General features: G+C 36.3%; 1 protein-coding gene and 1 long non-coding RNA gene across 4 annotated transcripts in view; one reads left to right on the top strand and one right to left on the bottom strand.

The window, feature by feature from the left end:
• The window catches only part of LOC133254705 (uncharacterized), a 50,843-nt gene extending 35,172 nt beyond the window's left edge, over positions 1–15,671 (top strand). Inside the window, exons 3-4 of one of the 2 annotated variants that reach the window (XR_009738747.1) lie at positions 2,476–4,993; positions 10,060–15,671. This is a non-coding gene — a long non-coding RNA (uncharacterized LOC133254705). Of the gene's footprint in view, positions 1–2,475; positions 4,994–6,694; positions 9,163–10,059 lie in introns of those variants that run through there. The other variant, XR_009738748.1, reaches the window with a different exon arrangement.
• SLC30A4 (solute carrier family 30 member 4) overlaps positions 1–23,391 on the bottom strand; it is a 40,303-nt gene that overhangs the window by 5,408 nt on the left and 11,504 nt on the right. For both annotated transcript variants that reach the window (XM_061428878.1, XM_061428877.1), the window contains exons 3-6: positions 15,900–16,046; positions 3,119–3,272; positions 1,467–1,668; positions 536–641 (exon numbers count right to left, since the gene is read on the bottom strand). In XM_061428878.1, the coding sequence (XP_061284862.1) occupies positions 536–641; positions 1,467–1,668; positions 3,119–3,272; positions 15,900–16,046 (609 nt within the window). The remainder of the gene's footprint in view (positions 1–535; positions 642–1,466; positions 1,669–3,118; positions 3,273–15,899; positions 16,047–23,391) is intronic.

The raw sequence follows: 23,391 nt of genomic DNA, 5'->3' as shown, positions 1-23,391 counted from the left end.
AACCAAATCAGAATACTTTAATAAATAAGCTAGGATAGACGAAAAAGGAATATACAATGATGATAAACCTACTTTGAGAACTCACAGTTACATGCTTATACTTAGTATCAGTAAGGCAGGAATGTTGGAAATTGAATAGCAAGTTAAATGGGAATTACAGACTTAATACATGAATTACTAAACATAACTACATTAAGAATCATGAGCTGCATTCTTGTCCTAGCTCCACAGTTTATTAGCAGCATGACCTTAATGAAGTTATGTTACCCCACTGTGCCACAGTTTTGTTGCTGGTAAATGGGGATAATAATGTCTGCCTTGCCTACCTTTCTTGGCTATTATAAAGATCAAATGGGTAATAGATGGGAGAGTGCATTGACTCTTGAATGTTTTTTCATGTAAGGTGGTATTATAGACTAATAAGTATTAGTAAAAAGAAAGACATGACTCCTACCCTAGAGAATCCCTCCCGCCAACAGCCCCAATCTGATTTAGGGAAATAATAAACTCACAATGGGGATACCAGAGAGCTTACCTTCTAGAATTATCACTACTGTGTCCCATATGATTCGAAAGGTTGTAAAAGCCACAAGTAATGAAAACACATATGTACAGATGGGATCAGCAATCCTGTATTCTGGCTGAAAAGAGACAAATCAAAAATATGTGATTAAATACAAACAGACATAAAACAAGTCTGAAAAGCAAAGCAAGGCATACTCTGTCCCTTCTTTAGCAGGACTGGAGCATATCTTTAGAACTTGGATATTGCCAGTCGAGAAATGTCTACTGTTCTTTGTGAAACCCATTTCCAGAAGTTTAGCCGTTTATTCAGCTGTTTTCCTCTGTGCCTCCTCTAAATCGTCCAGTCACAAGCCACAGACTATCAGAATTGAAAGGAGTTTCAGCAGCCATCCATCTGGTCTAAGCCCCTCATATTAAGGTGGAGGGAACTCAAGTTTAGAGCTGGGGGACTTGCTTAAGATCAAAGCATTACAGCCAGAGCCAACACCAGAACTCAGATCTCTGAATTTTCATTCCGGTATATATTCCAATACCTAGTAGTTGAGTGACAAAGCTTAAAACTGAGTTTTTCAGTGAAAGCACCACCAAAACCAATAGATAAGTTATTCCTTGAGGTGATAGTATTCTGACTAGTGCTAATAAAAAAGCGATACTGATAGTTCAGGTATGTTTGCATAACGCAAAATGAATAGGACTGGCACTGGTGTCTAGCACACTAATAAAAGATAGTTGTGACCTTTAGTTTAGTTTTGTTTTTTGTTTTGGCCGAGCCGCACAGAGGCTTAGTTCCCCAAATCTTAGTTCCCCAAAAAGGGATTAAACCCATGCCGCCTACATTAGAAGCACAGAGTCTTAACCACTGGACTGCCAGAGAAGTCCAGTCATTTTTAATGTTGAAATTAAATAATATTTTCAAATCGAAGAATTAGTGATTATGTTACCTTGAATCGTATGATGTATGCAGCTATTAGCACACCAACACTCTGTACCAGATCCCCCAAGGCATGTACAAATGCAGCTCTCACTGCCAGGCTATCCTGCCCTTGGTTGTGTCCACATCTGGGACCTGTGGTAGGAGAATTTGAGGGCAGGGAGTGGGAATGGGCATGATGGTGACCAGATTGGTTCAACAGAAACCCCATTCTGTTAAGAATAAAAGAAAAGATTATTATTCTTTCTAATATTATTGATTAAAATATTTGTTACTAATCAGGCACTAATGAGGCAACATGAAACTCATTCATTTAATTAATATTTGAGCACCTATTATGTATCAGGTACTGTTCTAGGTGTTGGGGTCAAAATAGTGGTAAGGCAGACATATCCCCATGGAACTTATGTTCCAGGAGAGAGGGCAGAGAATTAACAAATAAATACATAATGTACTGGTTGACAATGTGAATGCTTTGAAGAAAAAGTAAAGCATGGCAAGGAGATGGAGAGTGACGGGCAGTGATGAGAAAAGGCCTCACTAGAATTCTGAGTAGAGACTTGAATGAAGTCAGGAAGCAAGTGGTAGTGGAAGAGTGTTCTAGGCAGAAGGACCACCCGGGCAAAGGCCCTAAGATGAAGATGTGCTCTATGTGCTTTAAAAAGCGAGACAGCCACTGTGGCTACAATAAAGTGACCAAGATGCTAGGAGGTGAGCTGGAGAGGTACATAGGATCTAACAAAGTGGCCATGGTAAAATGTTTTGATTTTACTCTAAGTATGAATGGAGGCCATTAGTACAGGGACTGGCAAACCAGGGTCTGTAGACCATAGTTGGCTCACTTCCTGTTTTATACATTTTTTTTCTTTTTCTTTTGCAAATAAAGTTTTATTGGAACACAGCCATGCTCATTTGTTTACATACTAAATGTGGGTGCTTCTGTTCTATAGCAGTAGAGCTGAGTATATGTAAAAGAGGCTCTCAAAGCCTAACATACTTATTATCTGGTCCTTTTACAGGAAAAGTTTACTGAACCCTGGCCCAAATGATTAAGTAAGTATTAAAGATTTTTTAGTTTTTAGGAAAAAAGTTGGTAGTTAGAAAAACTTATTAAAATAAAAATACTATAAAAGTTATTTTAAAAACTTTGTCCTACTTAAATTCCTGATTGTTAGTCAAACTTCAGTATACCTGAGCAAACCCATGAGAAACTTATATAATTCCACAACAGTATTTTATTAACATTTAGGAGAAAAATTAATGTACTATAAAACTTCAAAATATATTAAAATATCACTGCACATTATTGAATGCATACACAATAGTCTCTAAGTTCACAGTACTTGAAAATATTAATGTGAACACAATACAGAGTGTGATACTATAATGGTAGATAGTGTCACTATAAATTTGTCCAAACTCATAGAATGAGTTTAACACCAAGAGTGAACCCTCATGTGAACTATGGATTCTGTGCAGTAATGATGTATCAATGTACAGCTCATGGCTTGTATTAACAAGTGTACCACTCTGGTGGGGGATGTCGATAATGGGGGAGGCTATGCATGTGTTGGGATAGCGTACATATGAGAAGTGCTTGCAGTGAACCTAAAACTGCTTTAAAAAATAAAGCTTATTAAATTAAAAAAAAATACAGCTTACATCACGTTAACTGCAACTCCAATAGCTGCAGTAATGAGCATTATATCTCCATTTATTTCATATTTCATGTGGATAGTTCTTTGGACAGCTTCATAGAGGAGGAACCCCATTAGTATATACACCAACAGCACACTAATCATAGCTGATAGAACCTCTGGAAGGAAAAATATAAAAAATAAATATATTTGTAGAATGGTTATTATACTTCATACATACTAAATACTATACAGTCTCTAGTTTATATATTCTTCCCTCTAAGGAGATAAAGGGATTACGTTATTTTTGTCATGTCATTTTTCTTATTTAAAAAATTGTTGTTTGCTTTGGATCCTCTATTAATTCATTCCCACTACTCCCCACCTCCTTCTCATCTCTTTAGGGTCAAATTATATATATTTACAAACAAAATGAAAAAAACTGAGAAAGAATTTGTAACATACTTGATTACAGACTAATTTCTCCATAGATGATATACTTACAAATCAATAAAAAAAGCAAACAACCCATAAGAAAAATGGGTAAAGGACACAAATAGTAATATACAGAAAAGAAACAGGTATCAAAGTCAACCATAATACAAGAAATTCAAATAATTCCTTTTGCCCCTTACTAAGTTGGCAAATGTTAAAAAGTTTAACAGCCATAGTTAGCAAAGATATACTGATAGAAGCATAAAATAAAGCTATCTTTTTGGAAAGCAGTTAGTAAAACTAATACAATTTTAAAATGCATATATTCCTTAATTCTAAAAGTCTATCCAATAGAAACACATCCATATGTATACAAAGACATCTACACAATTTTCTACTGTAGCTTAGCCTGTAGTATAAAAAAAGATCCAGAGACATCTTAAATGCCCATCAATAAGGAACTTAATGGATAAATTATGGTATATACATAATGGGAAGCCATAGTCATATATATAGGTATTTTTAATTGAAGTATAATTGATTTACAATATCATGTTAGTTTCAGTTGTACAGTACTGTGTGTGTGTATATATATATTCTTCAGATTTTCTTCTCTTATGCTCAGTCACTTTAGTTGTGTCTAACACTTAAGTTGTGTCTAACTCTTTGTGACCATAACCTGCCAGATTCCTCTGTCTATGGGATTCTCCTGGCAAGAATACTGGAGTGGGTTGCCATGCCCTCCTCCCAGGGATCTTCCCGACCCAGAGATGGAACCTCTGTCTCCTGCACTGCAGGCAGACCCTTTACCACTGAGCCACTGGGGAAACCCCAGTATAACAAATATTGAGTACAGTTCCCTGTGCTGTACAGTAGGTCCCTGTTGGTTTATTTATATTTTTTAAAAAAGGGGGAAAAAAGGGACTTCTCTGGTGATCCAGTGGTTAAGAATCCACCTTGCAATCCAGGGGGACACGGATTCGATCTCTGGATGGGGAACTAAGATCTCACATGCCTTGGAGCAACTAACTCCACACACAACTACTTAGCCCACGCGCCACAACTACTGAGCCCATGCACCACAACTAGAGAGTTTGTGTACCACAGTGAAAGATTCTGCATGTAGCAACAAAGACTTGACTCAGCCAAACAAATAAATATTTAACCAAATAAATAAAAAGAAAAAAAATCAGGCAAATTGATAATCACAAGAAAAGACTGACAAGAAAATGTTATACCTGGGAAGTGAGAGTGAGTGCTTGGGGAATTTATTTTTCTCTTTATTCTTTTTTGTAACACTTGAAAAATTTTAAGTTTTTACTATAAACACATTTGTCTTTAGACTAAAGAAAAACAAACCCATTTTTAAAGGCATGTAAGTATGCATGAATGCACTTTGACATAGGAATTCCTCTTCCAGGAATGATATACACATGCCAACTGAGCTGCACGCACACAAAATGAGGTATGTTAAGAATCTATTTATCAAATGTTACATATAATAGCAAACAAGTGAAAACAATAAAAGAAGTGATTAGTAGGAGCCTTGTAGCATGGAATATTATGAATCTGAAAAAAGCGTTGAGCTCTTAATGTTTTAATAAGGAATCATCTCTGTGAAAAAAGAAAAGTACACAACAGTATATATGATACGTTAGCATTTGTGCCAAAAGAAAGAGAATATATAAATAATGATCTGTACGTGCAAACTCTGGAAGAATATACAAAATACTGATAAAAACAGATTGTAAAGGAAATAGGTGGCTAGGAAACATGGATAATGTTCCACTATATATGCTTTACACCATGTGAGTAAGAAGTAAAAATCATTTTATATCTTAAAATTATTAATATAGTACAATATAAAGTACATTTAAAAATAATTATTATATAAAACTAGTGTTGACACTCAGAACAATAACAGAAAGAAAATATATAACATTTTTCTTAAGAAATCAAATATTAAACCTTTAAGTGTTATAAGTTAAAACAACCTGGAAAATTGTTATCTGGGTCAACTCATTGCTCAAAGGTCCCAGGCAGTTCCAGTATATTGGACTTTGATACATTTTTATTCCACCTCATAAATTGCAACACAGAAAACTATTTCTCCAAAGACATCTCATTAATGTAGCCAAAACTCTAAAATTCTGTGAATCAACAGATGTTAGAATAAGACAAAAAACATAACAACTCCTACTTAAAACTATGATTCACCTATTCCTGACATACTAATTATATCATACTTTAAAGGAGACACAGCAATAAGAAAGATAGAGAGAAAACCAGCTGAAATACACAAAGATAGGGAGAGAAAACTATATCAAGTCTAGGCTCTAAGCCCCTTAAGGATATGACTACTTTACATTCCAGGTCACATTTACTGTAGCACTCAGCAGAAAGGCTGGCATGTAGTATGTACTCATGTATTTATGGATGGATCTGTAGAATGAAGTTAGTTAGTCTGAGTAAGGAAAAATAAAAGGGTATATATATATACAATTAAGAAGGTTAAGCTAAATATGAACAATAGGTTATTTACTAAATCCCAACAAACAAGAATAGGTTAAAAGGAAAGAATTAAGCCAAATATAAGACTGAAAACACATAGAATTTCTTGTTAAGTTATAACTGCTGATGGCAAAACATACATATATAAATAATATAAATAAAGAATAAAATAACAAATTTTGAACTGTAAAATCTCAGGTACTAGTGGTTGGCTCCTCATTTGACTCATGAAGAAATAGAACTTTAATTCTCTTTAATATTGGTATTTAAAAAATACCAATCCTTCTCAAACTCTTCCAGAAAAAAAAAAAGAACTTTAATCATGTGTCCAGATTGAAGCTAGCTAACAGTTAGGACATCATAGTTTTAAGGGTACCTAAATCAAATTTTTAATATGAAATTATAAAGCAGTACATTTTGTAAAGATTAACAGTTATACAAGTTAATGACATAGAGATGTGATTGCTTATGAAGATCTAAAACCAGTAATTAAAAATTCTTTCAAAACACCTTGTAATTAGGTTGGCCATACTTTCCTGTTTTCCTAGATAGCCCCAATTTATGCCTGTTATCCTGTCATAATTACCAACAGTGTCCCATTTCACTCTCAAAAGTGTCTTTGTCTTTTGGATAATAAGATATATTGTGACCCTAGGAGGTCTTCCAGATAAAATACTGGATGCCCAGTTAAATCTGCACTTCAGATAAACAACCAATTTTTGCATGTAAGTATGTCCCATGCAATATTTCAGACATCTTGTCATCTGGAGAAAGAGCGAGAGAGCTTGCAAGCAAGTTAAAATGTGGCAACACCCAAATCTCAGTGATCATTTTCCTAAACACTGAGAATTATCTTTTTGTGAACTTTCAGACAAGGCAAAACCATATTCAAAATAGAGTAAAATGCAAGTCAAACTAAAGCATAACGTTCTTAACAAGGAGGATTCCCACCCTGAGAAGGCCTGAGGCCCTTGCAGCCGAAAACTCAGTTTTCCACCACACAATTTTCACCCACATGAGTAGCACAAAGGACCCTAATGCCTGCCCATAGTTAAGAGTAATGGAATTCAGCTGATTCCTAGAAATTCCCAAAATGACATATTAGGATACTGTTACCAAAATGTGGCTTATTCAGTAATTAATAGGAATGTGCCTCATATTTAGTTTCCCTGGTGAAAAGCAAAGAATTCATCTGTTATTTTTTTATTCTAATGATCTGTCAAAATGTTTTCTAAACAGAGCACTGATCAAAAAAGAAACTAAATTTTGAGTATATTTTTAGGGCTGAAATTTATAATTGAGAAGTATAAGGCACAGGAACATATATAACTAAAATTTCTAATAGTAGATGTATGATCATTCTGATAAATGAACAAAAAGTTCTTTCACTGTGAATAAATTAAACTTTGGTGAAATATCATGAATAGACCTAATTATTGTTAAAAATTTTTTTGTAGTATTTTAAATATGATGGAATGCAGATAAATGCAGGCAAGATATTGTTTTCTCCCCCATTTGAGAGAGAAGGAAGCTTTCAATCAACAACCAAATTATGACTTGCTCCAATCTTCTCATTCTTGCCCTGTTGCCCTGGGTTGGTATTTGGTCACATAACATAAAGTTTTTCAAGATGAAAGGAGTATACAACATATGGATTTTTCATTTTCTAAAAGAGACTCAGGAACTTTCACAATTGAAACCCTAGTTTCTGTGAAAGTTACTATCCTATCTGTCTTAGATAAACTTGACAAAATGGAAATTTAGCATAAGTAAACTCTTGAAAGAGATTTTTATGGAAATTCTAGAAAATCTATTTTATAGTAGTTCTAACATAATTTGCTACTTTATTCTACACACAAATAATTATATCACTCTACTTGGCTGAATGGTAGTTTTGGAGGATGGAGTAAGATGAATGAATATGTGTTCTGTAACACTCACTTGGGTCATTTCATTCAGCTGAAATTACAAATGCTTATTATGATCAATGATCTAGCAAAGACCAAAATATACCCTAAATTTCACATAGAGTGGATAAAGTTTTGATTCAAAAAGCTAATAAATAGTAAGAGCAAAAATTAAATGGAACAAAACACAGATGATTATCAAGTTTTGATAGTACTATAATAAAAATGTTTATTGTACATTTTAACACATCTGTAAATTGCCAAAGGGTTTCCCAGGTGGTACAGTGGTAAAGAACCCATCTGCCAATGCAGGAGATGCAAGAGATGCAGGTTTGATCCCTGGGTCAGGAAGATCCCCTGGAGTAGGAAATGGCAACCCACTCCAGTATTCTTGCTTGGAAAATTCCATGAACAGAGGAGCCTTGTGGGTTGCAGTCCATGGAGTCTCAAAAGAGGTGGATACAACTGGGTAACTGAGAGCACATGCAAATAAATTGCCAAAACTAGAGGTTTTCAAGATTCATATGAAAAATACTGAGTCCTTCTCTGACATCCTCTGTTATTCTCCATCATACTACCTTATTCTTTCTCTTTACAGCATTTAATACAATTTATGATTATGTTTTGCTTGTGTATATATTTACTGTCTATTTCCCCACCCTATAATATTACTCATTCAACAGGAACTTTTGAGCACCTATTCAGTGAATGAGTAACAATCTACTTCAACTATGTAAACCACACTCAACCCAAGCATATTTGCTTTTTTATGAGTGCTGCCCAGATGTTCTGGCCTGTCATAACCGTTATCTTTGCTATGATGCCAATGTCTGTGTCCCTTCAGGCATACACATTGTCTCTCTGTTGACTCAAACTTAAATAGCAAACATTTAAAGTTCAGGTTTCAGAGGCCTAGAAAAAAGAATAGGGAAGGACAGTGGAGATATAGTCTCTTCCGTTTCCTTTTATGCTATTTTTCTTTTCTGCTGCTGCTGCTGCTAAGTTGCTTCAGTCGTGTCCGACTCTGTGCGACCCCATAGATGGCAGCCCACCAGGCTCCCCCTTCCCTGGGATTCTCCAGGCAAGAACACTGGAGTGAATGCATGAAAGTGAAAAGTGAAAGTGAAGTCTCTCAGTCGTGTCTGACTCTTAGAGACCCCATGGACTTCAGCCCACCAGGCTCCTCCATCCATGGGATTCTCCAGGCAAGAGTACTGGAGTAAAAAAAAAAAAAAAAAAAAAGAGTACTGGAGTAGGGTGCCACTGCCTTCTACATTCTTCTAAAAGCAGATAGGAAGGAAAAAGAAGGAAAAGCAGTGGGCTGTACTGGATTAGCCTAGAACTTCCAAACTAGTATTTTTATTTCATCTCATCCACAGGTGAGGATGAACTCAGGACAAAGACATCACATAGGATTTCAGGGGCCCACACTTGCCACCAGGATACTAAAAGCTAAACTGCAAAGTCTGTATCTTTGGATCCTCTCACTTCCTACTCTAAATCACCTCCTGTTTTCTGCCTTCGTACCACTCCCTCTTCCCCACACCCACGGTGCCCAGTGCTCTCGAGTTGACTTTTGGCTATCCAGTATTGACTGATGTCTTATACCTGTCTCTGTAAAAACTCCCATTTCTAGCAGGTACCTATACTTTTCCTATATATGTTCATGTGATGCGAATTAACGCTTAAGGTATGAACATGACAAATAGGCATAACTCTTGTCAGGGGTGGGAGGAAGTTGTTGAAATGAATCACCAGGGAGAAGAGATGGGTTTTTTTTTTGGGGGGGGGCTGCATGTATGGGGGAAGAAATTTTTTTAGCTGAATACTTTCTGTTCCTTTAGTAACTATCAGGGGAAAAATAACAAACTATGTAGAATTAGCATTATAAGCATATACCTACCTCAGGACAACCATCATCTAGTGAGATCTGCACGGTCTCTGCTCAGTAGAATGACACACTGCTACAAAAGACCCCTGCACTGTCACTTCCCAGCTAACCTAGGCTGAGACCTGCGTTACCAAAGTTAATCTTGCTTTTCATTTCAAATACAGATGACTCTGCTTATTACAGTCCTTTCACATGGTCACTATCTTTATCTAATTCTTGCAGGCTCTTCAGCCCAAGAACTGGAAGAAAAGCCAAATAAATAAAGTCAACTACACTCATAATCCACAGAGAAGGATAAAAGCAGAAAGCTCCCCCTCCCCCGCCTTTGGAATAGCATGTCCCCTGAGACATAATGTGGGTCACAGTGTGACTTCATGAAGTTCTAAGTTTTATTAACGTCCAGAATAAGATGACATACCCACAGTCAAATAAATCCAGGCATTTAAAAATAACTCACATATCTTCTCACAAAAGACCTACCATTGTAACTCACTGAAATGTAAGAAAGAAAGAAAAAAAAGGAAAAGAAAAACCTGAATGATTTTATACAATCTGTGAGTTCACATGAAGGAAAGAAAGCACCAACAGAATGGAACTGACTCCTGCAACAGCCAGTTGGGCTTACCCCTCAGATCAGAAACTACCTCTCTTGCCTTGACTGAGAACGATTTTTGCTAAAAGAAACTTTGTTATACTGCTCCAAATGTTACTAAAGACCCGAGTTATAAAGCACATCTTTAAAAATTGTTAATCATGAGGGTGAATCATGTTACTTTTCTCCTACTACCTGGCTGAGATAGTTTTGCTAAGAAAATAAGAATTTTGATTGGGGTGGGGGGGAGGCAGGCGGTTTTGAAACATGAAACATTTTGAGAGATAGGAAAAGTCTGGATAAGATGATAAACTGGCAGATAGAAGAAGGAAGGAAAAGAAGGCGGACACTAACTTTTAGTGAGAATTTACTCTGTGCCAGGTATCATGTTAGGAACTTATACTACCTTAACTATGTCTTTTTATTTTTATTATTTTTACAATTCTGCAATAAAAGTACTATCATCCCTATTTTACAGTAGAAACCCATAGTTAAGTCAAGTCATTCTCCTAAAGGTCATACAGCTAGTGAAAGAGCAGATCTCAGACGTGGGATCAGACCCTGACTAAGATAAGGAGAAGAAATTCCCTTCTGACTAGTTTCTTAATTAGTCTGAAGGACCTATAAGCCAGGCTACACAACTCAGCTCTGTTACTGACCAAATAAATTTTTAAAGTTTGTGAGTATAAACCTATTCAGAATTATAGACAAATGCTTTCAAGTCCCAAACAGTTTTATCCCAAAATTTAAAAAATTCTCCTACTCTCAGTTTGGAAGTCGGTTTAACTTGGAAAACAAATGATTTAAGGATCACTAGATTATCTGTTTCAGTTTTCATATCCATATTTACTCAGCTTTGACTATGTAACAATCTGATTAATGATACCTTATACAGCAGTTATTAGTGCCAGAGCCATAGACTTCCGTATTTTATGTTCTTGTCCCTAGACAATTCATGGTCTAGAAGGAGACACTGTCTCATAAAAATATCTATAAAAATGTGATAAATGCTATTAGACATGTATAAAGTGTTATGAGAAGACAAAAAGAAAATAAATTTAGGGTATGATACTACTAATATCTAACTCTTATCCATAGACATACACCTCTAGTATGCTGCCTTTGCGTAGGAAAGGGTTGTGGGGAGCAGCATATGAACATACATACATATTTTTTTTTTCTTATACTTTCAAAAGGAAATGCTGGAAGGTCAGACAGAAAGTAATTAAAATGGTTGCTAATTAGGAGTAGGGCAGAAGGATGGGTTGGAGGGGACAGGATGAAAGCAGGCTTCTCTGAGTAAATTTTTTCTTTTAAAAATTAATTTTTGACTTCTGTGACAGTTTTATATATATACAAAGTAAATCAACAAAGAAAAATCCAACTCCTATCACCCATGCCATCAAAGCAAAACAAAATTCAACAGCACAGTAACCAACCAGAAGTTTCTTAGGGGGAATTCCTTCCGAAACGTTCTTTAGGACCTGAATCCCCAAGTCTTGGTAGTTGGGAGGTCATTAAGAGGCACGCTCTCTAAATGCGTCCAATGTAAACATACCCTCCCCTAGAGAACTTAGATTACTTGTGAAGCTGTGGAATTTTATAGCACAGGAGGACAGCCACTGCTTCAGTTTATAGCTTTGTTCAGTTCTACATACTTTTGTTGCCTTTTTAATCCTCCTCAGATCATCGTAAGTTTTTCTTTCATTACTTCAAAGAGCAGAATAAGTGAAATAAGTTCTTATCTATATATATCCTTGTAAGATTTTGGAATACAAAGAAGAAAAAGATCTCAAGAGGCCCTTCTAGTGTGAGGGTGTGATTCCCTTCTTAGCTCTGGAAAATACTCACCTATCTGTATCACAACAATCCTTTTCCTTCTATTTGTTAGATGACTTAAAAATTTTAGATAAAATTCAAATAACAAAATTTACCACTTTAACAATTTTGAAGTGGACAATTCAGTGGGTTTTCGTATATGCACAGGTTGTGCAACAAGTACCATTAATTCCAGAATATGCTCATCAGCCCCAAAAAGAAACCCTATAATCCTGAAGCAGTCACTCCTTTTTATTTTTTAAGTCTCTTTTTCTGAGGTTTTTAATAGTATACTTCAGACTTTCCAGATCATTCTTTTATAGTTTTAAACTTTTTCTTCCTATTTTTATTTATTTTTGTTCTGTATTCTGGGAGACTTTTTTCTTTTTTACTATTGTTTAAAATTTTTATTGTAGTTGATTTACAATGTTTGTAAATTTCTTCTGCAGAGCAAAGTGACTCAATTATATATATTCTTTTTCATATTCTTTTCTAGTATAGTTTCTCATAGGATATTGAGTATTGTTCCCTGTGCTATAGAGTAGAATCTTGTTTATTCATCCTATTATATAATAGTTTGCCTTTGCTAATCCCAAACTCCCATTTTGTCCCTCCCCTACCCACCCCCACCCCCCCATCCCCTTTGGCAACTACAAATCTGTTCTCTATATCTGTGAGTCTGTTTGTTTCACAGACGGGTTGATTTATATCATATTTTAGATCTCATAAATAAATATTATCATCTGACATTTGTCTTTCTGGAGGATTTTCTTGATTATATTTTCTAGTCCTATTGAAAAAAAATTTTGTTTTAATTTTTTGTAATATTTCAATTTCAAAGAGCTTTTTCTACATGTTTTTTTCAAAATATTTTACTGTTTTACTATACTGAGTATATTAGTAAGTAATTTAAAACATTTTCCTCTGTTTCTTAAGTCACCTCTTTTCAGGTAGGACAAATTTTTGTTAGTTTTCTTTTTTTTTTTTTTAACTTTCTTTCATGCTGCTGGTTTTTCTCATTTCCTAAAAGATTTTTGGTTGTCTGTTCACATTTAGGGCAGAAGGACAGGACTATGCAAAAAAGTAAATGCTGGAAGGATAACACATAACTATTTAAAATAGGTATGAATAAGGGGTAAAGAGCAGGGCAGACTAAGACAAGTGTATTACTTTAGCGTGAGTATGTGGGGAACCAAACTCTAAGGCTGCAGAACCCTGAGTTCTAGGATGAAAAAGATTTATTTTGGAGCATCAACATTCACACTAAAGTCTCAGCTTTCTCCAAACATTTGGCTCAGTTTCTTTTTAGAAGAACTATTTGGTGTTCACATGGAGAAAAATGCAGACTGCCTGAGGGGAGGTGGGGATGGGAAGAAGGTAGGGACATAGTGGACTGACTAGTAGGAGCAGTTTCCCATTTATAGCCATTCAATTAATCTTGTTTTAAGCCCTCTTTCTCACTTCTGCCATTTCTGTCCCTGAGTCTTCTTTGGAGTTCCATTAGGCTGATCCAGTTCCTGCCCAAATGTACTCTAGGCTGCTGTTCCTTGGCTTCTTTCTTTCTTCAACCCACTCCCATCTACTTTCTAACTTCCAGAAATTTCCTGTTTATTGGTTACCCAACCATTTGCTTTTCTTTGTTGTTTTGGTACTCTGTATTTCCTATTGAAATGTATTTCCCATCTCAAATGCTGATTTCTAGTCCACCATCTTGAACTAGTACTTTTAAGGAAAGGGAAAAATATGACTTTCTATAGAAATATACAGAAATACAATAGAGCCAGTCAGTTCTTTTTTCTTTCATCTTTCCGTAGTGCTTGTAATCTACGGCCAAATAAATAAAAAATACTTCTTTGACATTTAATAGAATTTTCCTGATTATGTGTTCTTAGTTTATCATTTGTAGAACCTTCTATGTTAGGGGAGAATTCCACTGTTTTCATTAGAATTCCAAGGGATCTACAATCTAAAATGAATATACTCTCTTTAGAAAATAAAAATCCCCATTCCATGATGCTGTGTTTGAGTTCTGATTTTAAATTGCAAGAGTTTACATCACAAAAAGATTAAAGTTTGAGAATAATTTTGAAGCTTTTACAAACCCCAAGGCAATTAGTAAATAAATGGATGTATAATGTGTCAGTTAGCAGTGGGAGTTTTTTTAGGAACACATCCAAATGCATTATGTGTTATGCATTGGCTTAACAAGTAACAGAAAGACCTCATTCAGGGCTTTACCTCTCTTGTACAGCAGCTGAGGATGCTGAGATATGGGGATGCCAGATAATTTCCCGAAGTTATGACCTGGATAGCTACTTGGAATACAGCCATTCATGTACAATGTTAAGTTTTACACCAGAAGACTCAACTATTAAATTATATGAGACCTACATATTAAGATTAGGCTAAAAAGTAACAAAGAAGGGGAGATACTGATTAATATATTAGCCCAAAGTGTCAATGTCTCTACAAAAGATGTTAATTCTAGTTCTTTAAGACCAGTTTTGCTGAAGCTACTTAAATGTCAATTTTTAGGTTCTAAGCAAAAGCAAAAATTGGTCATATGGCACTTCATATCCTAATTCAAGTGACTGTTCTACATGTATTTTAAAAATAAGTAAAAATTTTAAAAAACAAGCAAGAAGAAGAGTTGTGTGGATAACAATGTATGATTTTAACCTCTTTTAATTGAATATTAATATTTATTCAAAATAGGAAAATAAAATATGTGTGCATTGTTAAAGAAAAACATTCAATGACACTTGTTAAAACATAGTAAAGAAGACTTTATTAAAGATTGGGGGAAGCCATTGAGATCGGTATAGGAAGTCATGTTGAGAACAAGCCAGGGTGATGAGACATCACCTGGGGATGACCCACCAAATATTGAGAATGGGGTTTCTGTTAAATTGGCTTGGCATAAAACTAGATTTTACAAGGAAGAACATAGATGGGCTTGGGAGATGATTCAGGAGATTTGGTCAAGCAGAGAATCTTTGTTGTATTTATAGTTAATGGCCACAGTGAAGGTCAGCCATACAGTATGTTATAAAAATTACAGTAGTGCTCCAAACCTGGACTACAGTAGCTTTGATTGGAAAGCCTGAGGTGAAAGAAAGAAGTTAACACTCATTGATGAATTAAATACATATAGTTCTACTCGGTTCAGTAAACTGAAGGTAAACTTTTTTCCTGTTAACATCTTCAGGACACAGGGAACAACATTTGAAGGTTAATGATCATCATATAATTTTTTTCTTTTGGCTGTGCCATGGCATGCAGGATCTTAGTTCCCTGACCAGGGATCAAACCTGTGCCCCCTGCAGTGGAAGCACAGAGTTCTAACCACTGGGCTGCCAGTGAAGTACCTGATTACCATGTAATTTTACATGTGTAAGCTATTTAGTACCCTGGAAGATATATATCTGAATGTACCCTGGAAGATATATATCTAAAGATATATATCTAAATAGCTTCATTTCCTAAGCCAATGCATAACACATAATGCATTTGGAGGTGTTCCTATTTGTCTATTTTCATTTGCTTTGTTCTAACAGGCTATCACCAGAAAGCCTTTAGTTAATCAAAGGTTATACAGTTCATTGTGATTTTACGATAAATTTTATAAATAAAGAAATGCCCAATTACTTACCCAAGCGATGAAATCCAAAAGTGAACCTTTTGGTTGGTGATTTTGAAGACAGCCACAAAGCAAGCAGGGTCAATATGATGGCACTTAGGTCAGTTAACATATGAAGTGCATCTGTCATGATTGCTAGGCTATTTGCAATGTATCCACCTTAGAGTAAGGGTGACAAGAAAGAAGGAATAAGTTAATTAAAATAACAAACATAAGCAATCAAACCCCAAATATACAATATTCCACAAAACATGAACTTACAACTAAAGTTAACTAAATAATTATCCTATTGCAATTAAGTCAAAGTATCCTGAAATTTTATGTAAAACATTAACTATGCATATATTTTTTTTTCTGGTGAGACTGTCCATTTCTAGAAACAGATTCTCTGAGGAATCAATGACCTTAAAAAAGTTAAGAGGCACTAAAGGGTGGCTAACACAAGAGAAGTTTTATGTTTTAGCACTTCAGCTTCTACTCAACCTACTAATTCTGCTGCTGCCGCTTAGTTGCTTCAGTTGATTCCAACTCTGTGCGACCCTACTGACTGCAGCCTGCCAGGCTTCTCTGTCCATGGGATTCTCTTGGCAAGAGTCCTAGGGTGGGTTCCCATGCCCTGCTTCAGGCGATCTTCATGACCCAGGGATCAAACCTGGGTCATATTCTTTACTGCTAAGTACTGTTAGTGAACTTAATAACCACCATATCTAAATATTACAATAAAGCTGAACAAAAGGTATTCACTAATTTGGGAGGGCTTGAACATAAACTAAAGAAATTTGTAAGATAGTCAATAGTTCAAAACAAAAGATAAAAAATAACTGATTCTCTTAGATATAAATAGCAGTGTCTCCTAATAGAGGGATAAAAGATGGCATTTAGAATACAATTTTTTTGTACTGGTTTTCCAGTAAAGAATAATAATGTATATATTTCATATATTTGGGTGTGTGTATCTGTGTCTGTATATATAAATTTATATTATATATGTGTGTGTATTATATATATATATACACACATAAATATGTACACTATTTATTATTTTTATTTTGTTCCATTATGGTCAACCAATTTTCCTATCACCATTCAGAGAATAAATTTTTATTATACAGAGTATTCAAGCTTGTATGTATATCACAATCACCTGGAAGGTTTGTTAAACTATGGACTTCTTGACCCTACTCCCAGAATTTCTAATTCAGTAGATCTGGATGAGGCCTGAGAATTTACATTTCTAACATGTTCCCAGGTCATCACTGATGCTTCTGGTTTTGGAACCACACTATGAGAACTACTGTTATAGTGTACTGCAGAATTTCATGATCAGGATGTTGTGACACTTAAATGTGCTGAGCTGTTGATTCCCCTGTTCCTACGATGGGTGTGAAGAGCCAAGAGCAGCAGAAGTGGGGCTGATGATCTTGTAGACACATCCATTTATCCCAGTGTTGTCTATACAAATACCATTTTTTAATGTTTTCCCTGACATGAAAAAGCTGGAAATCACTGAGAGAAAATACAGCTTGGTGGTTAATAGCAACAGTTTAGTTCAGTTGCTGAGTCGTGTCCAACTCTTTGCAACCCCATGGACTGCAACATGCCAGGCTTCCAGGACTTTGAAATTTCAGAGACTTTGAGCAAGTTACTTACTCATTTTTGAGCTTCAATTTACTCATCTGTAAAATGAGGATAATACCTAAAGCCACACTGTCCAGTAAAACTGAGATGATGGAAATATTTTATCAGCGCTGGCCAGTGGAGTAGCTGCTAGTCACATGTGGCTTTTGAGCATTTGAAATATGGCTAGAGCAACTAAGGGATTGAATTTATTTTAGTCAGCCTAAAGAGCCACATGTGGCGATCACCAGCAAAGAAAGCAGGGTAAGGACCTCTGAAAATCATCTCCTCCATACAAGGCACAGAACATGGGCAAAAATGGTCCAAACCAGCTTTCTGAAAACTATGCACATTAATTAAACAAAGGCTGATACAGGTAGCATTTATTCAAGGAAAAAGTTTCAACCTTGATAAGAAGCTCAGTAGCTCTGTGACATTTTAACTTGCTTTATACCCAATCTCTCCCTCTTCAATTCCATGGTAGCCTTGGAAACTAACAAGCAGTAACCACAGTGAAAACCTCAGCCTGGCAGCCACTGTAAGGAATAGGATGGAGTTGAAAGTGAAAGTGTTAGTCGCTCAGTTGTGTCTGATCCTTTGTGACTCCATGAACTGTAGCCAGCCAGGCTCCTCTGTCCATGGGATTCTCCAGGAAAGAATACTGGAGTGGGTTGCTATTTTCTTCTCCTGGGGATTGAACCCGGATCTCCCGCATTGCAGGCAGATTCTTTACCATCTGAGCTACCAGGGACATCCTGGATGGAGTTAGAGGTCATTAAAAGCCCCACTGCCAGGATTGACCTGTCTGGTGATTCCCTCAGAGACTATACTTGCAAGGTTCTTTTTATTTGACTTGACTTGGAACTTGGCCCTGGTGCAAACCACAGTGAATGTTTGTCGAAAACAATAAGAGACAGTTGTTAACACACCAGTTGCCTGAAGCAATAAATAAGTCTTCTGAAATTTTACAATGACGTACCTTGGTGTGGTATTATTTTCATCCAATTTGGGCTTTTATTGACTCTGTCTGTAATTATATACCCGTCGGTTCTGGGAAAATTTCTTAAACTATGTTGCTGATAATTTCTTTCTTATGCTTTCTCTATTCCCCAAACCCCTATTATTTGGAACTTGAACTCATATACTAGCTTTCTTGCCTTTCTTCTCCCATGATCTTCTATCTCTCTGCTCTATTCTGTAAGAGACTATCTTAATTCATCTGCTAATTTGTTTGGAGTTAAAAAATATTTTAATGTTTTTATTATTCAAAATATATTTTTCTACTCTGAATTTCTTTTTAAGAATAGCCTCTTCTTGTTTCATAGATTCATGATCTCATTTTATATCTATGGATACTTATTCCATTATTACACTATTATATCTGACTGGCTCTTAAACAAGTTTTCATAAACTTTCCTTATTTTAGCCTTCCTCTTTACCCACTTAGAGGGGTACCTGATACAACCAATTCTAGTCCTGCTTAGTATTCTCTAGTGCAGTTCTCAATTGTAGTACTCAGGATCAGCAGCATCAGCATCTCCTGGGAACTTGTTAGAAAATTCTACCCCGGAACTACTTAATTAGGAACTCTGGTCCAGCAATTTGTGTTTTAACAAGTTATCTAGGTGTTTCTGATGCACTAGCATAAACTGGATTGGGTCTTGGTTTTCCCCACTGCTTGTTTAGGAATTGGCTTTCTTGGGCCTATTAATACAGTTACACCTTTTACATGATTCCTTTCTAGTTTGTGTTGCTATTGTCTCCTTTCCAGTTTTCCCCATCTGTGTGGAGATACAGAGAAGGCGATGGCACCCCACTCCAGTACTCCTGCCTGGAAAATCCCATGGATGGAGGAGCCCAGTAGGCTGCAGTCCATGGGGTCACTCAGAGTCAGACAGGACTGAGCTACTTCACTTTCACTTTTCACCTTCATGCATTGGAGAAGGAAATGGCAACTCACTCTAGTATTCTTGCCTGGAGAATCCCAGGGACAGGGGAGCCTGGTGGGCTGCCGTCTATGGGATCGCACAGAGTCGGACACGACTAAAGCGACTTAGCAGCAGCAGCAGCAGTGTGGAGATAATATATATATATTCCATATATGTATGTGGATATATGTATATGTGTGTGTGTCTGTGTGTGTGTATACATATATCTTTTTCATTCCCATGCAGCTGTTAGAGCAGTCAGTAACTGTTACTAAATCCAAAGGATATTTTAGTTCTCATCTTATTGGGCCTCTCAGCAGCTTTAACTTATTTATTTCCAATTTGAAATACTCTTTTCTTCAGTTCTGGGATACTTGTTTGCCTTCTGCCCAACTTCTAAAGTGGTAGTTACTCAAGACTTGGGCTCTTGAGATAATTTTTTCTATTCCTATGGCATCTACCTTGACCTCCCTTCTGAATGACAGACTTACACATAATAGGTCACTAGACATTTTTACATGCCTATTTCACATACATGTAATACTTAACATGTCTAAAACAACCCTTGAGCCCATGCTTAAATCCTGTTCTGTATTTTCTCCCTTCCCTGCTTCATAAATGATACACATTTACATACACTAAGCAGGTTAGGTACGAAATTTCAGAATCATTCCTGATATTGCTCTCCCATCAATTCTCACATTCAACTCATTAGCCATTTTGCCAAAGCTACCTCTAGAATGTTTCTCAATCAGTGTATTTTTCTCCATCCACTCTATTTCAAGTCATAATCACTTCCTATTGGGACTTCTGTGAAATATATTTGCTTCTGCTCTTGTACCAGCCAATCCACTCTCCATATGAGGCAGAGTTATCTTTTTAAAAAGTAAATCCCATCATGTCAGTCTCTACTCAAAAGCCATCACTGGGTCCCCATTGTACTTAGAATTAAAGAACAGACTCATTTAAAATGGTCTGTCAGGACCTACTTGATCTGGGCCCCCTACCTCTTTCCTGCTTACTATATTCTGGCCAACTGGTCTTCTTTTTAGGTCCTCTTAAAGAACTGATGGTTTTAGGACTTGTGAATTTGCTGTTCTCTTTGCTTGGAAAAAAGTCCTCTTCCATTCCCTTTTCTTAAATAACTCCTAATATTCTTTTTTTGGTTTAACTGTATCTGGTTCATATATAAACCATGTCCTATTGATTACTACGTCCTATAGTATCTTGTTCTTTTTCTTCACAGTACTTAAAACCACTTGCATTTTAAATTTACTTGCATGTTTAACATCTGTGTCCTCCATTACAGGAGGACATAATGGCCTCCAAACATTAGACTAAGTGTTTTAGATAGTAGGGATCAAATAGTTTTGTTCTCCATTGTGTATCTGGAACACCACAGCACACTGCCTGGTATACAGTAAGTATACCAAGAAATACTGCTGAATGGAAAGAACTGACCTTTCTGAACGGAAAGAAAGGACGTAAGGACATAATGTCCTCCAAACATTAGATTAAGTATTTTAGATAGTAGGGACCATAATAGTTTTGTTCTCCATTGTGTATCTGGAACACCACAGCACACTGCCTGGTACACAGTAAGTATACCAAGAAATACTTGCTGAATGGAAAGAACTGACCTTTCCATTTCTGAATGGAAAGAACATCTCAGAGCAAACCCAAGATTCAAAATCAAGTCTCCTCTTTCAGATTTTTAAATTATTTCATTTTAAAAATTACTCCATACTTTCTATATCAGTTCACTTCAGTTCAGTTGCTCAGTCGTGTCTCTTTGCAACCCCATGAACTGCAGCACGCCAGGCCTCCTTGTCCATCACCAACTCCCAGAGTTCACCCAGATTCACGTCCATTGAGTCAGTGATGCCATCCAGCCATCTCATCCTCTGTCGTCCCCTTCTCCTCCTGCCCCCAATCCCTCCCAGCATCAGAGTCTTTTCCAATGAGTCAACTCTTTGCATGAGGTGGCCAAAGTACTGGAGTTTCAGCTTTAGCATCATTCCTTCCAAAGAAATGCCAGGGCTGATCTCCTTCAGAATGGACTGGTTGGATCTCCTTGCAGTCCAAGGGACTCTCAAGAGTCTTCTCCAACACCACAGTTCAAAAGCATCAATTCTTTGGTGCTCAGCCTTCTTCACAGTCCAACTCTCACATCCATACATGACCACAGGAAAAACCATAGCCTTGACTAGACGAACCTTTGTTGGCAAAGTAATGTCTCTGCTTTTGAATATACTATCTAGGTTGGTCATAACTTTCTTTCCAAGGAGTAAGCGTCTTTTAATTTCATGGCTGCAGTCACCATCTGCAGTGATTTTGGAGCCCAAAAAATAAAGTCTGACACTGTTTCCACTGTTTCCCCATCTATTTCCCATGAAGTGATGGGACCGGATGCCATGATCTTTGTTTTCTGAAAGTTGAGCTTTAAGCCAACTTTTTCACTCTCCACTTTCACTTTCATCAAGAGGCTTTTTAGTTCCTCTTCACTTTCTGCCTTAAGGGTGGTGTCATCTGCATATCTGAGGTTATTGATATTTCTCCCGGCAATCTTGATTCCAGCTTGTGTTTCTTCCAGTCCAGCGTTTCTCATGATGTACTCTGCATATAAGTTAAATAAGCAGGGTGACAATATACAGCCTTGACATACTTCTTTTCCTATCTGGAACCAGTCTGTTGTTCCATGTCCAGTTCTAACTGTTGCTTCCTGACCTGCATACAGATTTCTCAAGAGGCAGGTCAGGTGGTCTGGTATTCCCATCTCTTTCAGAATTTTCCACAGTTGACTGTGATCCACACAGTCAAAGGCTTTGGCATAGTCAATAAAGCAGAAATAGATGTTTTTCTGGAACTCTCTTGCTTTTTCCATGATCCAGTGGATGTTGGCAATTTGATCTCTGGTTCCTCTGCCTTTTCTAAAACCAGCTTGAACATCAGGAAGTTCACGGTTCATATAGAAGACGTTTTATTTCTAAGTGCTTTTGACACATTGCAATAAATGCTCTACTGTTTACCATTTAATTCTATGTAACATTCTGAATAATATTGTTAACGTCTATTCTAAGTACTAGCATCTCTACAGTGTTTGACAAGATTTTCATACTTGGAAAATCAAGTTAGTATTTGAAAAGAAATGCTTATTGTACCTTTCACAAAACATCATTTACCAAGTAAGAGACTTAAAAAATGTCAGGGCAATTATATCCTAGTAATTTTTATAGGTGTAAACTCTAATTTTAAGGGGGAAATTGTGATTAAATGTGATTTAACTTCAAATATTCAATATTAACTGAATGACTCCCTGTTCATGTGAATTTGGGCATCATTGACTCAGTCTGCTGAGAGCATACCTTATCTGATCTCAGCTTCTACTCCTTTCTTTACAGTGTAAACATTTATAATTCTCAAACAGTAATTATTAATTCAACAAAAATGTATTGAATGTATACTCTTTGCTAGTCATTGTGCTGTGTGCTGGTAACTGAGCTTATATTTCAGTGGACACTGATACTAAACAAGTGAATATACAAGCAAGATAGTCTGAGGGCTTTTAAAGTGGGGGAAGGAACAGGGGAGAAAAGACCTATAGGCAGTCAGAAAGGTTTTTAAGAGATATCTTTTGAGATGAGACATAATGACAAGAAGCCATCCAAGAATGTTTTGGGAAAAGACAGTCCATATAAAGCTGTGTTTTTCAAATTGCGGGCTGTGACCCATTCCTAGACCGTGAAATCAATTATGGGCTGGACCATAATTGAACAAACAGTAGAACACATCACATGATGTGCAACTTTTGTTTTAGTTATACATATATTTATACATATGTGTATGTGTCTGAACATACTTACATATGTATGCATGCATGCCTACATAGGTTACTATGTTAAGCGTGTATCTTACTACAGTGAGATCAAAAAAGTTTGAAAGCCACTGATGTAGAGGGG

This window comes from Bos javanicus, chromosome 10 (genome assembly GCF_032452875.1).
Source record: "Bos javanicus breed banteng chromosome 10, ARS-OSU_banteng_1.0, whole genome shotgun sequence".
Taxonomy (NCBI): domain Eukaryota; kingdom Metazoa; phylum Chordata; class Mammalia; order Artiodactyla; family Bovidae; genus Bos; species Bos javanicus.
Note: the sequence above shows the minus strand (reverse complement) of the source record. Positions and strands in the feature narration are given on the sequence as shown.